Source organism: Pongo pygmaeus, chromosome 2 (assembly GCF_028885625.2).
Source record: "Pongo pygmaeus isolate AG05252 chromosome 2, NHGRI_mPonPyg2-v2.0_pri, whole genome shotgun sequence".
Lineage (NCBI taxonomy): Eukaryota > Metazoa > Chordata > Mammalia > Primates > Hominidae > Pongo > Pongo pygmaeus.
The window spans coordinates 139350324-139365487 of NC_085930.1; the positions used below are offsets into that span (position 1 = coordinate 139350324).

Here is a 15164-nt window from a genome sequence, read left to right on the forward strand (position 1 = left end):
TGCAATCACAAATTTCCTTAGGCAAGGGAGGCAGATTTGGCAGCAAGAACAGAAAGCAGTATAACGATGAAACAAGATGCTATGTTGCTGGCTCTGAAGATGAAAGAAGGAGCCAAGGAATTTAGTTCTAGAAGCACGAAAAGGCAAGGAAATAGATGTTCCCCTAGTGCCTCCAGAGGGAATACAAGTCTGCTGCTACCTTCATTTTGGTCCACAAAACCCATTTCAGACTTCTGGCCTCTAGAATTATTAAAAAAAATAAGTTGTGGGTTAATAGGAAACTAATACATGCCTATGGGAAACCGCAGCAGGAGATCAAAGGGAGGGAGGGAAGAAAGTCAAGTCATTCACATCAGGCTGGTTGTATCCCTCATCTCAAAGTCACTGCTCCTTTCAAGGTGGCCTTCTCTACTCCTTTCCAAATTCAGTAACCATGCCCTCTTCCCCTCATGCCTTCTACTGCTACTCTGCTGTTACCAGCCCATATTACTGTGCTATCTTTTGTAATACCCCCTACACCCAAACCTTTGTAAACAATTTTATTTGAAAATAAATTCTTAAATTATCCTACCTTGAGTGTGCTACTGTTTCCTGTTAGAATTCTAACTGATAAAGGTCAGAGGTGGCAAGAAGGCCGGTCCCATAAAGTCTTTTGGACCAAGAAGCCAATGGAAGGTACTGAGCAGAAGAAAAAAATGGTCTTAAGAGGTACAGACAGAAGCAGGCTGTGAAGAAGATATTACATTAATAGGGGAAAGAGATTATAGTGATTTGGACTAGGGAGATAGTGATGGAGGTAGTGAAGAGTGATCAAATTCTGGCTATACTTTAAAATAGAACTTACAGGACTGGCTAATGGACTGGAAGTGGGATGAGAAAAAGAACAGTCGAGGATAATTCCAGTCTTCTGAGCACCTAGCTGCCATTTACTGAGAGAATACCATAGGAAGAGCAGGGTAGGAGGCAGTGGTGGAGACACTTAGTAGAGAGGAAATCAAGCATTCATTTTAGTTAGACATGTTGAGTTTACAATGGCTATTAGACATCTTGAGAGATTTTAAATAGGTATGAGTCTGAATAAATTTAGTAGTTAAAGCATGAGATTGCATGAGATCACACACACAGCCAGTGTAGGAGAAGTGGTTGAGACCAAAGAATGGGTCCTGAGGCAGGCCACAATTTAAAAGCCAGGAAGATGAGAAGGAACTAGCAGATCAAGAAGTAGGAGAACCAAGAGAAAATGTCCTTGAAACCAGGTAAGGAAAGTATTTGAAAACAATAGAAATCAACTGATCAAATGATAAGTCAAATAAGAAAAGGGCTCACAATAATAGCCTTAGAACTTGGCAACATGGTGACTTTGATAGCAGCAGTGTATGCGACGGACTATGTGTACAAGAAGGGACCACAAAGAGCCTAGAGGCAAGAGGGCTGAGGGGAAAACATAAGAATAATAAGAGCTATTATTTATCAAGCATTAATTGTGTGCTAGAGTATGTACTTTGCATGTTTTATCTCAGTTCCCTATAACTCTACAAGGTAAGTATTTTTAACTACATATTAAAGATGAGGAAAATCAGTTTCAAGACTTGCCCAAGTGTCATGCCCAGGAGCCATACAAGAAAATTTGAGTGCCCAATGAAGGAAGGGAAGGGAAGCTTTCAAGCAACACAAAGGAAGCAGAGCAACAAGAAATTGCAACAGAGAAGGATAAGTCAAGGTTTCTAACTTAGCTCTCTAGGAAGATGGTGGCAGCTGTAACAAAAATAGGGGACACAGGAAGAAGAAAAAAAGGATAGGAGATGGTGGTGGACAGTTAAGAATGGAGAGTAATGATGGTGACTGATGAGATCATTTTTGAACATAATATTAGATGACAGTGAGGTATCAGTAGTGGCAACCTCCATAATCAGAAGAGAATCAAGCATTCAGTTCATATGTAAAGTAAAACTAAAAACATGAGTTTTGGCAACAGGTTATTATGTACTTTCCAAGAAAATCTCCCAACACATGAAAGCCAGCCCTCCATCTTACCTGCAATCACCCAGGACTGATACAGAGGGTGCATTGAGAGGCGCCTGATTCGAGCCCTGGAAGGATGACAGTGACTTGAAATTGGCAACTGGAACCTCATGTCCCAACAAGCCATGGTACCACTGCTTGTACCTTAAAGAGAAAAAGCACAAAAAGATTACCATCTAATGCTCAAAGTACATCAAGCTGCATTTATACAAATGGTAAATAGTATTAGCTTTTTATGAATTTATCTGAAAAATGCCTTCGTTACTTAAAAAAAAGTTTTGTTCTCATGAAGCTGTCCCACCAGTTTCAAACAGTACCCCTTTGGTTGTTAAATAACTGAGATATAAAGTGCTTATCATAATGCTACTACTAATAATGTAAATTGAAAATGAAAAATTTATTAGTTGCTGACATTGTTATTAATTGCCAAAGGCACCCACAAAAACAGAAGCTATTGAAAAGATATAAAACGAATTTGGTAAGTCAAAATGTTCAGATTGTCTTAAATACCCAAAGATGCTTTACTGGTATTCAATGATCACTTTACCAATCCCAAAGCAGCAGCAGCTTTGTAGCTATCATCAGATTTCAATTGTTTCCATTTGCCCTTCCCTCTTAAACATTCTATAGACAGGTATGTTACATCTTTCTGTCCCTGTGCAGTTTATTCACACAAAAGGCAAAAAAAATGCATTCCATATAAACTATACAAAAAGTAATAAAGCAAAGGGCACACACTTAACAGTGTAACAAATGCAAGTTAGGGAATCTAGAAAACCTAAATTCAAGCACAGAAGATAATTCCTCTGAATAAGCATGCCAACTAAAAAAGAATAAGATGTGGTAGTTTCTCAAGCGGCAGGTTCAAAACACCATGAGGGAAAAACGCGAAACTTAAAGAAAGGGGCAGATGGGAAAAGGGTAAATGTTGATCAAAGAGTACAAAGTTTCAGTTAGGAGGAATTAGCTTTAGTGATCTACTGCACAGAATGGTGATTATAATACAGTGTATATTTCAAAGTTGCCAACAGAGCAAATTTTAAATGTTTTCACAGCAAATAAGTATGTAAGGCGATAGATTTGTTAGTTTGATTTAATCATCCCACAATTAATACATGGATCAAAACATCACACACTGTACCCCATAAATATATACAATTGTTTGTCAATTAAAAAAGAAATTTTACAAAAGCAGCAATCCCATTCTTGAGTATATATATGCCTGAGATTAATGGAAATATATGTCCTTACAAACTTATTTGCAAATATTTACAGCAGGTTGACTCCGAAAAGCCAAACACTAGAAACAACTCAGCTATCCATCAACTGAGGGATAGAGGGATACACAAATTGTTATCTATAAAATGGAATATCATGCAACAATACATTTTTTAAAATCCTGCTTAAGCAAGCTGGATCACTTGGTTCATCTTTAGCCTTTGAAGACAAGGCAAACAATAAAGTAAGAAACCATTGCTTAGCTCTTCTCTCAACACCAGGCACTGTGACAGATCCTTTTACTTCACTAAATCCTCAAAGCTGCCCTTGAAAGGATTAGCCCCATTTGAAGACGAAGATAGCTGAACCTCAGAGGAGTTAAATAACCTGCCTAAAGCTATTGGAATTTAAACCATGCCTGCCCAAACTCAGATGCTGTTTTCCTTAAGTCAAGTCTGCTGCTTCACTGGCAGAGTAAGAGAATGCCAGCAAATCTGATCACTTAATGATTATAAAGTAAGGAGCCTCATTTAAGAACAAGGAAAATGAGGAAACTGTTTTATGCCTTAGGATACTGATTTCACCCTTTCAAACCAGTTTTTTAATGAAAAAAAATAAAACTGCAAGTTATTTTAACATGACTATGAAAAAAAAGAGAGACGGGAAAAATTACCAATGAACAAAGAGGAAAAAACTGATTTCCCAAGACAGCAATTGCAGGCATTAGTGGCATTCAAAACCCAGCCAATGACTTGAAAGTTAGCTTACCAATGCAGAGCCAGCATTGGTGGATGTCCACAGCAAAGGAAGTGATGAGGCCTGACTTTAAATCGTGCTTTAAAGTCCACGCATTGCTTGAAGACCTAAGGTCCCAGCCAACCAGAGAGCCATTCACAGTGGCATAGGCAAGAACAGACTGTGCCCCAGAGTTGAAGTGATGCATATCCACAACACAACCGTCCTCCTTCTGATCTAGAATTCTAGAGAAATACACAAAGCAGACGTTTCCAGTCACTGAAAACATAGCACTAGTCTCCCTTTAAGATGACTTTATATCCTATCCATAGTCAAGAAACAAGCGCTATGTGACTCTATCAAGAAAACGAAAGCCGACACATTAAAAAAATTCCAGATGTAGAGAAGAATTGCAAAAATAGTAGAGTTCCTGTATATCCTTCACTCAAGCTTCCCCTTAGGTAAACAACTTATATAACCATAGAACATTTATCAAAACTAGGAAATTAACCTTGGTATAATACTAGTAATTAGAGTACAGAATGTATTCTGATTTTATCAGTTTTCCCAATAGTGTCCTTTTACTATTCCAGGATCCAATCCAGGATAATACAGGGCAATATTAAATTTCCAATCTGTGACAGTTCCTCAGTCTTTCATGACCTTGATATTTTTGAAGACTACTGGTTATTTTAGAGAATGTTCCTCAATTTGGGTTTGTTTGACGTTTTCTCATTATTATCCTGAAATTATGCCTTATTGGGAAAGATACCACAGAAGTGATGTGCCCTTCTCAGTGCATCATTTGAGGGAGGACCGGATGTTAGCATGTACAGGTTAATTATCACTTAGCCAAAATGCTCACAACCACAACTCTTTCAGATTTTGGGGTTTTTTTTCTTTTTTTAGCATGAAATATTTGCATATACATAATGAGGTATCTTGGGAATGGGACCCAAGTCTAAACATGAAATTCATTTGTTTCATATATACCTTATACACCTAGCCTGATGGTAATTTTGTACAAAATACTTTTGTGCATGAGACAAAGTTTTTAACTGCAACCTGTCCCATGAAGTCAGGTGTGGAATTTTTCACTTGTGACATCATATTAGCATTCAAAAACTTACAGTTTTTGGAGCATTTTGGATTTTCAGATTAGAAATGTTTAACCTGAATCACTTATGATGTTAACTTGAATCATGTGAATTAAGCTGGTGTCTGCTAGGATTCTCCATTGTAAACATTTTTTCCCTTTATAATTACTCAATATTTGGCAAAAATACTTTGAGACAATGCAAAAATTCTGTTTCTGCTTTAACTTTGGCCCACTAATTTTAACATCCATTTGAGGGAGCATGCCTGTGGTGAGCTAATGGTGACTTTTTGTTTCCCTCAGTCCTTCTACATTAGTTGCCTGGGATTCTTCTGTAAGTTGTCACTTCTTCCCCATAAACTTATTTATTCACTTATTTATATCACTATGGATTCATAGATACTTATTTTATTCTTTGAGTTACAATCTAATACTACAATTATTTATTTTGTTGCCCAAGTTGTTCCAACTTTGCCCACTGGAAGCTCTTTCATGTTAGCTCTTGTGCCCTTTCAATGTACTTTTTTAATACTTCCTAATTTTTTGACACCACAAGATGCTCCAGGCTTGTTTTATTTTCCCCACACACCTGGAATCAACCAGTTCTAGAAGTACTAGTTCCTTTTATTGAAGAATGGTATTTAGAAACAAAAATCTAAGCCCTATGTGTTCATTGCTATGGCAGTGTGCCTGCTTCTAGTTCCTCTCAATGGCCAGAGCTAAAAGATATATTATGTATACTACTTCAGGCATGTGGACACATCTATATTTCTGTATCTGTTCGTGTGTTTGTATACATGTATATATTTATGCCTATGCATACACAAATATCATGAGTCCATACTGATAATCTCCAACTCCTATCTAGCACCAGAGTTCATTCATCTGTAATACCTTTCTCTAACAGTGAGAAACCTGGCTCTCATAACAATACATTTACTTATTTGTTCAACCCAAGTATACAAACGAAGGGTAAAGTTTCAGAATTGTTAAACCTGAAACTGTTAAAATGAAATTGTTAACCCTGTGAAAAACAACCAACTAGAATACAATGTTTGAGTTGAGTTCCTTTTGTCATTAGCCTCCCAGTGTCAAATTTAAAAACTGTTTTCCAAAGTTACTCCTTTATTCGCCATGCCCTTCAATGTGATTATGTGATTCACTTGTAAAACAGATTAATTTGTCACAGACTGCATTCCATCTTTCCCCTTACATCCTGGTTAACTTTTTAAATTTTACATACATTTAAATTCACTTTTTGTGGTATACAGTTAAGTGGGTTAATTAGCAAAATGCATTTAAGATTCATCAATGTTGTTGCATGAGTCAATAATTCATTCCTTTATAATGCAGATTATTATTCTACTGTATAAGTGTACTAGTTTTTTTCAAGCTGAGGCATTTTTAAAACTAAAATGAACATCATAAAACATTGGCCAGTCTCCTTTATTCATACATATCATGCATTCATACAGGCAGTTTTAGTTTTATCTTTTAGATCAGAGGTCAGCAAACATCATCTGTAAGGAGTCAGATTGTAAATATTTTAGGCTTTATGAATCCCATACATTCCTGTTGAATATTATTTTTATTTTTGCAACCCTTTAAAAATGCAAACATCATTCTTATTTTACGGACCATACTGCAAGCTGTAGTCTGCTAACCCTTGGATAAACACTTGTACTTACAAATATTCTAATTTTGACCATATTTTCCCATTGAGGAGTGATGAAAAAATCCAACTGCCAAGTAAAATGTAAAATGGTTCCTTCCACAAATTCTAATTAGTAAGAGCTATCTATGACAACAGTTGATATAACCAAAACAATCAAAAACTTATGACCTTATGGCAAAGTTTCTTTGAAGCACATACTGTGAGGCAGAGTAAAAGCTAAACACCCTGCCAGTCTCCTTATCTAGGTAGTTAGGTAGTTATCTAGTGTTTGCTTTAAGACAGTAACATTTACAGTGAAAAGTGCCGTTGGCTGAGAGACAACCGTGCACTGAATGTGCATGTCTGTCTGCGTGTGTGGCCTGTGGGCTCACTATGCCAAGTTATTAAATAATTTACATGAAACTCAATAGATATGTTACTATACAGACATCATCTGCTGAAACAGATTTTCTTAAAAATAGGCAGGTATTTGTTATTAAAGGCCATAAAGAATATGTCCTGGACAAAAGCTGCTTAAATCTGTTCAATGAATGTGTGGAAAATCTTTTTAAATGCAAAAGCAAAACAAAACAAAACAAAACAAAAGCCCAGGTGATGCAACAAATATCCCTTTCTGCCTTAAGCTACCTACTGGCCATGGCTTATTTTGCTTTCTTCTCATTTTGCTTTCTTCTGTGGGGTCCACCACCTCCACCTGGCCCTTCTTAACCACCTTCCTTCACCTGGCTAACTCACACCTGGTCTTGCCTGTTGTCTTCCCTTTCAAGCTGGCTCGTTATCCATGTAAAAATTACCACATTGCACTGAAATTGTCTGTTCACTTGTCTATTTCTCCCACTAGACTGTAAATTCTTAAAGCATAACATACCTTGTCTTTGAAATCTTCAGTGTGTAACACACATTGGTCAAAAATTGTCCTGCTTTGTCTTTAAATATCTTACCTTGTATGCATTTAATCTGCAAGCAACCACAATTTATAAAAAATGAAGAAAATTCTTAAATAAAACCACTAGTATTTTGTTTTAAAATGATAAGCAAATCATCTGTCTAAATGCTCTTCTCCATGTCCCCATCAACTTCAGAGATTTTAATGCCAAGCAACGGAATGCTGACATTTGAGTTTCCTTAATGAAGAACACTCACATTCTCAAAATCAGGCAGAGTTGTGTTTTTAGTAGCTGAGACAGAAGATATAACTGGTAATTTTAGGTTATTCAGACAAATTCTAGACTGGGATGAGCTGCAAGTTCAAAGCTGCCCCTTTCACCTCTTGACAAGTTTGCAGAAGATACATAGATACCGTCTTCTGAGACTAACCACATTTGACAGTTTTGAGCTGGAAGCACATTTTTAAAATTTTATTTATTTTATTTTATGGGCTTAAAAAAAGAAGTGCAATGTAAGAGGCCCTCAACTGATCCCAACTACATTGCAGGGTAGAAAGGAGACTTAAGGTACTGTAGTGCACTAAATACAATGTTTAAAAAAGACAAAAGATAAGATACCTGCTTTGTAGAGGATGGATTTTAGGAGACTTGGGCAGCTTAGAAGCCTCAATTCCAAGAAGCTGGACAGCACCATTATCAGATGCTATGGCTAAATAGTGGGAGCCTTGGCAGAATGTGAGCGTCTTGACTCGTCCTCCAACTCGGCTGTATGTAAGAATAGATCTGAATGAAAGAAAAATAAAATTCATTTATGAAACAATGTCACTGCTAATGTTAAATATCCACATGGCCATTAGCAAGCAAAATTATTACTTTGAGGTCCATTTAATCTCCCTGATCTCAGGACAAAAACAAAAATTTCCTCTCAAAAGAACTGTTACAAAAATCGCCTTTTCTTCCAATATTTTCAAATGGCCATCTGCACACACTTCTCTCTCCTATCATAGACTATCCCTCCTTCTCCTCTCTTTTTTTTTTTTTTTTTTTTTTGAGACAGGGTCTCACTCTGTTGCCCAGGCTGGAGTATAGTGGCCAGTGGTGCGATCACAGCTTACTGCAGCCTCGACCTCCTGGGCTCAAATGATCCTCCCACCTCAGCTACCCTGGCAGCTGCGACTACAGGCGTGCATCACCATGCCTGGCTAATTTTTTGTAGAGATGGGGTTTCGCCATGTTACCCAGGCTAGTTTTGAACTCTTTTCTAATGAGAACTCCCATACCTGTGGTCCTGATCCTATCTCCTTCAAGTCTTGGAATATCTTAAACCCTCACTCTTACACCCTTCAGTTATTCTATCACACAGCTTGGCACAGAAGGAAAAGTATTGGCTTTGGAATCAAGGACTTCCACTACCAACTACTTATATGATGTTGGTCAAACTACTTAACCAGTTGTATGCCTCAGTTTACTCATCTACAAAACAAGTACTGACCTATTTCCCTAACTGGACCATAGGGAAAATCAGGTAATATGTAAACCATAAAACATTCATAAATGCAAAATTATAATATTCAGTCCCTCCCACACATATGCTGACCTCTCAAGCTGTGTTTTCTACTCTTTCAATTCACTGCCAAACTTCTTGAATATATCATCTACACAGGGGACCTCCATTATCACAAACTCCCTCCTCCATTACCCTCCACACAGACTGCAACTCTACGCTTCTAAGGGGCCATACCTCTAAAAGGTCAAAAGCCCCTAAACACCGAACACATTCATCTATCTTGTGTAATTTATTTCACTTTATTATAAAAGTTAATGCATATTAAGTGTACTAAATACAGAAATGTAAAAACATTTATAATAATAGCACCCAGAAACACTTAACATTTTGTTACATATCCTTCAAAAGGTTTTCTATACATATTACAATACATTCACACTTGTTTTTTAAAAAAAAATCTGTAATATTTCATATATTTTATCAATATCTCTCTCTAGTTGTTTTTTTTTTTTTTTTCTGAGACAGAGTCTCACTCTGTTACCCAGGCTGGAGTACAGTGGTGTGATCTGGGCTCACTGCAAGCTCTGCCTCCCAGGTTCAGGCCATTCTCCTGACTCAGCCTCCTGAATAGCTGGGACTACAGGCACCCACCACCACACCCAGCTAATTTTTTTGTATTTTTAGTAGAGGCGGGGTTTCACCATGTTAGCCAGGATGGTCTCGATCTCCCAACCTAGTGATCCGCCTGCCTCAGCCTCCCAAAGTGCTGGGATTACAGATGTGAGCCACCGCACCTGGCCTAGTTGTTTTTCTTAATAACAGCTTTGCTGAAATGATTTTCAAATACCATAAAGTAGATTTTAAAGTGCACAATTCAATGATTTTTAGTATATTAACAGAATTCTGCAAAGATCACCAGTAATTCCAGACCATTTTCATTAATTATAAGAAATTAAAAAATAAGCTGTCCTCATACCCATCAGCATTCACTCCTTATTTACTCCTCTCCCTAGCCTTTGGCAACAACTAATCAACTTTATTTTCTATGAATTTCCCTGTTCTGGACATTTCATATAAATACAGTGATACATTGTGTGGTCTTTTATTATCAAGCTTCTTTCACATAACATAACGTCAAAGTTTATGGTACGGTATGTAATACCTCATTCATTTCTAGGCTTAATATTATTCCATTGTACAGCTACATCACATTTTGCTTATCCATTCATCTGCTGATAAACATGTGAGTCATTTCTACCTTTTGGCCATTATGAATAACGCTGCTATAAACATTTGTGTATAAGTCTTTGTGTGGACAAATGTCTCAAACATAATGCCCACAGGGACCCAATCAGTACTGTAAATGAGTAAAGACAGCCAGTGACAAGCAATGGCAGAGATGGGAGTGCCAACATGCTTGGTCTCTCACACACACTTAGGCTCTCTCTCCCCATCTCTTGTAATATTGACATATAATTCACATATCACCAAATTTACCCTTTTAAAGGGGTTTATGAAGTCACCACATTTTACAACTATCACCATTATCTAATTCCAGAACATTTTCAGCATACCCAAAAGAAACCCTGTATCCATTAGCTGTCTCTTCCCAATGCTCCCTTCCCCCAGCACCTGGCAATTACTAATCTACTTTGTGTCTCTATGGATTTATCTATCTGAATACTTAATATAAATGAAATCATACAATATGTGGCCTTTGGATCTGGCTACTTTCACTTAGCATACTGTTTTCAAGGTTTACTCACATTATAACATGTAGCAGTACTTCATTCCGTTTTATGGCTGGTTTTCAACTGTATAGATATACCACATTTTATCATAATTTCAATTTTTTGGCTATTATGAATAATGCTGCTGTGAACATGTGTACAGATTTTTGTGTGAACATATGTTCTCAACTGTCTTGGGTATATAGCTAGGAATGGAATGATAGGGTCATATGGTAACTCTATGTCTACCATTTTGAAAGGCTACCAAACTGTTTTCCAAAGTTACTGCACTGTTTTTACATTCTCACCAGCAATGTATAAAGCTTTCAATTTCTCCACATCCTAACACTGGTTACTGCCTTTTTTACTATAGCCATTGTAGTGGGTGTGAAGTAGTATCTCACTGTGGTTTTGATTTACATTTCTCTAGTGACTAAGGAGCATCTTTTCATGTGCTCATTGGTCCTATTTGGAGAAACATCTATTCACATCATTTGCTTTTTAATTGGGTCATGTCTTTTTATTGTTGAGTTGTAAGTGTTCTTTATACATTTTAAATAATAGATCTTTATCAGATACGATATATAAGTTATTTCTCCCATTCTGTGGATTGTCTTTTCACTTTCTTGATAGAGTCCTTTGAAGCACAAAGGTTTATAACATTGATGAAGTCCCATTTGTCTATTTTTTCCTTTGTTACTTGTGTTTTTCATGTAATTTCTCAGAAATCCTTGCCTAATCCATGGTCATGAAGATTTACATGCCTATGTTTTCTTCTAAGTTTTATGGTTTTAGTTCTTACATTTAGTCTATGATCCATTTTGAATAAGTCTACTGAAATTCATCTTTTTGCATGTGGAAACCCTGTAATCCCAGCACTGCTTGTTCTAAAGGCCATTCTTTTCCCCATTGAATTATCCTGACACCTCTGTCAAAAAAAAAATGACCATAAATGTACTTCTGCATGTCAGTTCTATTCCATGAATATATGACACAGACATAGACATAGACATGATCTATATGTCCATCCTTATGCCCATACTACACTGTCTTAATTTACTGTAGCTTTGTAGCAAGTTTTGAAATACAGAAGTGTGAGTCCTTCAATCTGGTTCTTTTCTTTCAATATTGTTTTGGTTATTCTGAGTCTCTTGTAATTCTTTATGGATTTTAGGATCAGATCATCGATTTCAGGGGAAAAAAAAGGCAGCTAGAAATTCCACAGAGATGGCATCGCATCTGTACATTAAGAGGTCTGCCATCTTAATGATATTAAGTATTCCATTGCATGAACATGGGGTTTCTTTCTATTCATTTGAGTCTTCTTTAATTTTTTTCAATGATCTTTAGTATTTTTCAGTATACAAATCTTATACTTTCTTGTGTAAAATTTATTCCCAAGTATTTTGTTCATTTTGATACTACTGTAAATGGATGGTTTCTTAAATTCATGTTTGGACTATTCATTGCTACCATATAGAAATGCAAGTGATTTTTATATATTCATCTTGTATTCTGCAACTTTGTTGTTCTAGTAAGTTTTTAAAACAATTATTGTTTAATTATTGCTAATTCTCCATATACATGATCATGCTGGCTACTAACAGAAAGTTTTACTTTCTCCTTTCCAATTTGCATGCCTTCAATTTCTTTTTCTTACCCAAATGTCCTGGCTAGAACCTCCAGTACAGTATTCAAATAAGTGGCAAAAGTGGACATTCTTGTCTAACTCTTCATCTTAGGGGGAAAGCTTTCAGTCTTTTAACATTAAGTACAATGTTAGCTGTAGGGTTTTTTGTTGTAGATGGCCTTTATTCATTCTTTTCTATTACTAATTGGTTTGTTGAGTTGGTTATAATCATAAAATGATACTGGACTTTGTCAAATACTTTCTGAGAGTTTGTTGAGATGACTATTTGGTCTTTACCCTTTATTCTATTAATATGGTACATTCATTAATTGATTTTCATATGTTGAACCAACCTTATATTCCTGAGATAAATTGTACTTGGTCATGATATTATTTTTTACATGTTGGATTCAGTTTACTATTATTTTGTGGTAGATTTTTACACCTATATTAATTATGGGTATTGGTCTATAGCTTCCTTGTGAACTGTTTATCTGGCTGCAGTATCAGATTGACATCTGCTTCAAAGGATGAGTTAAGAAGTGTTCCCTCATTTATGTTTTGGAAGAGTTTTTGAAGAATGGACGTTACATTAGTCCCTTCTTATCCACAGTTTCACTTTTCCTGGTTTCAGTTACCTGTGGTCAACCGCAGTCAGAAAATATTAAATGGAAATTCCAGAATAAACAATTCATGTTTTGAATTGTGCACCATTCTGAGTAGTGTGATAAAATCTCACACTATCCTGTTCCCTCCTGCCCAAGACTTTAATCATTCCTTTATCCAGCTGAATACATTACCTGCTAGTTGATCAGTCAGTCACTTAGTAGCTGTCCCAGTTATTAGACTGATAATCACAAGAAGGGTGAGTACAGAACAGTAAGACATTTTGAGAGACAGAGACTCTATTCACATAACTTTTATTAAAATATATTGTTGTAATTGTTCTATTAGTGTTGTTGATCTCTTACTGTGCCTAATTTATAAATTAAACTTTATCACAGATATGTACACATAACAAAAACCACAGTATACATAAGGTTTGGTACTATCTGAGGTTTGGGACATCCACTAGGGGTCTTGAATTGTCTCTTCCACACATAAGGGAGAACTACTGTAATTCTTTAAACCTTTGGTAGAATACACCATAAAGCTATCTCAGCCGGGGCTTTGTGGGAGGTTTTTTGATTACTAATTTCTTATTATAGGTCTATTCAGATTTTATATTTCTTCTTTAGTCATTTTCAGCAGCTTGTGTCTTTCTAGGATTTCATCCATTTCACCTAGGTTATCCAATTTGTTGGCATACAATTGTTCATGGTATTCCCTTCATAGTACTCTTTTTTTATTTCTGTCAAGTTAGTAGTAATGTGCCCCCTTCAATTCCTGTTTTTAGTAACTTGAGTCCTCTCTTTTTATTGATCCCTATAGTAAAGATGTGTCAATTTTGTTATCTTTACAACCAACCAATTTCTACTTTTGCTGGTTTTTGTTTTTCTATTCTATTTCATTTATTTCCTCTTTAGTCTTTATCATTCCTTTCTACTTGCTTTAAGTTTGCTATTTTTCTAGTTTCTTAAGGTTAGGGTTAAATTACTAATTTGGGATCTTTCTTCTTTTTTAATATAAATGTTTACAGTGATAAATTTCCCTTTTAGTACTCCTCTAGATGCATTATCCAAGTTTTAGTATGCTGTTCCCATTTTTATTCATCTCAAAGTATTTTCTAATTTCCCTTTGAAATGCTGGGTATTTAGCCATATGTTGTTTAATCTCCATGTATTTCAGAATTTCCCAACTTCCTTTCCGTTACTGATACTAGTTTCATTCCAATTTGGTTAACAAACATATTTCATATGTTTTCAATCCTTTTAAATTTATTGAGGTTTGTTTTGTGACCTAATATATGGTTAAATATAGAAAAGATTACATGTACACTTAAGGAAGATTTATATTCTGCTGTTCCTGAGTGGAGTATTCTACTGATACTTGTTAAATCTGGTTGGTTTGTAGTGTTGCTCACATTTTCTATTTCTTTGCTGATCTTATGCTTAGTTGTTCTATCCATCTTGAAAATAAGCTATTAAAGGCTCCCACTATTATAACTGAATTATCTATTTTTCCCTTCAATTCTATCGGTTTTTGCTTAGTGTGTTTTTGGGGCTCTGCTGTTAAGTATGTTTGTAATTGTTATGTCTTCCTGATGAACTGATCCTTTTACCATTATAAAATCTCCTTGGTTGTCTCTAGGAGTAATTTTTGCCTTAAAGTTTATGTTCTATCTGACATTGGCCACTCCAGCTTTTTTTTTTTTTTTTTTTTTTGAGATGGAGTCTCGCTCTCTCACCCAAGCTGGAGTGCAGTGGCACAATCTCAGCTCAGTGCAACCCCCACCTCCTGGGTTCAAGCAATTCTCCTACCTCAGCCTCCCGAGTAGCTGGAACTACAGGCGCGTGCCACCACGCCTGGCAAAATTTTTTTGTATTTTTAGTAGAGTCATGGTTTTGCCATGTTGGCCAGGCTAGTCTCGGAACTCCTGATCTCAGGTGATCCACCGCCTTAGCCTCCCAAAGTGCTTGGGATTACAGGCATGAGCCACTGCACCTGGCCTAACTATTTCTTAGGTACTATTTCCATGGTTTATATTTTCAATTCTTTTACTTT

General features: G+C 36.2%; 1 protein-coding gene across 1 annotated transcript in view; it reads right to left on the reverse strand.

Annotated features, from left to right (window-relative positions):
- The window catches only part of PIK3R4 (phosphoinositide-3-kinase regulatory subunit 4), a 72258-nt gene that overhangs the window by 3286 nt on the left and 53808 nt on the right, over positions 1–15164 (reverse strand). Inside the window, exons 14-16 of the mRNA XM_054483247.2 lie at positions 8252–8416; positions 4009–4220; positions 2035–2166 (exon numbers count right to left, since the gene is read on the reverse strand). Of these exons, the coding sequence (XP_054339222.1) occupies positions 2035–2166; positions 4009–4220; positions 8252–8416 (509 nt within the window). The remainder of the gene's footprint in view (positions 1–2034; positions 2167–4008; positions 4221–8251; positions 8417–15164) is intronic.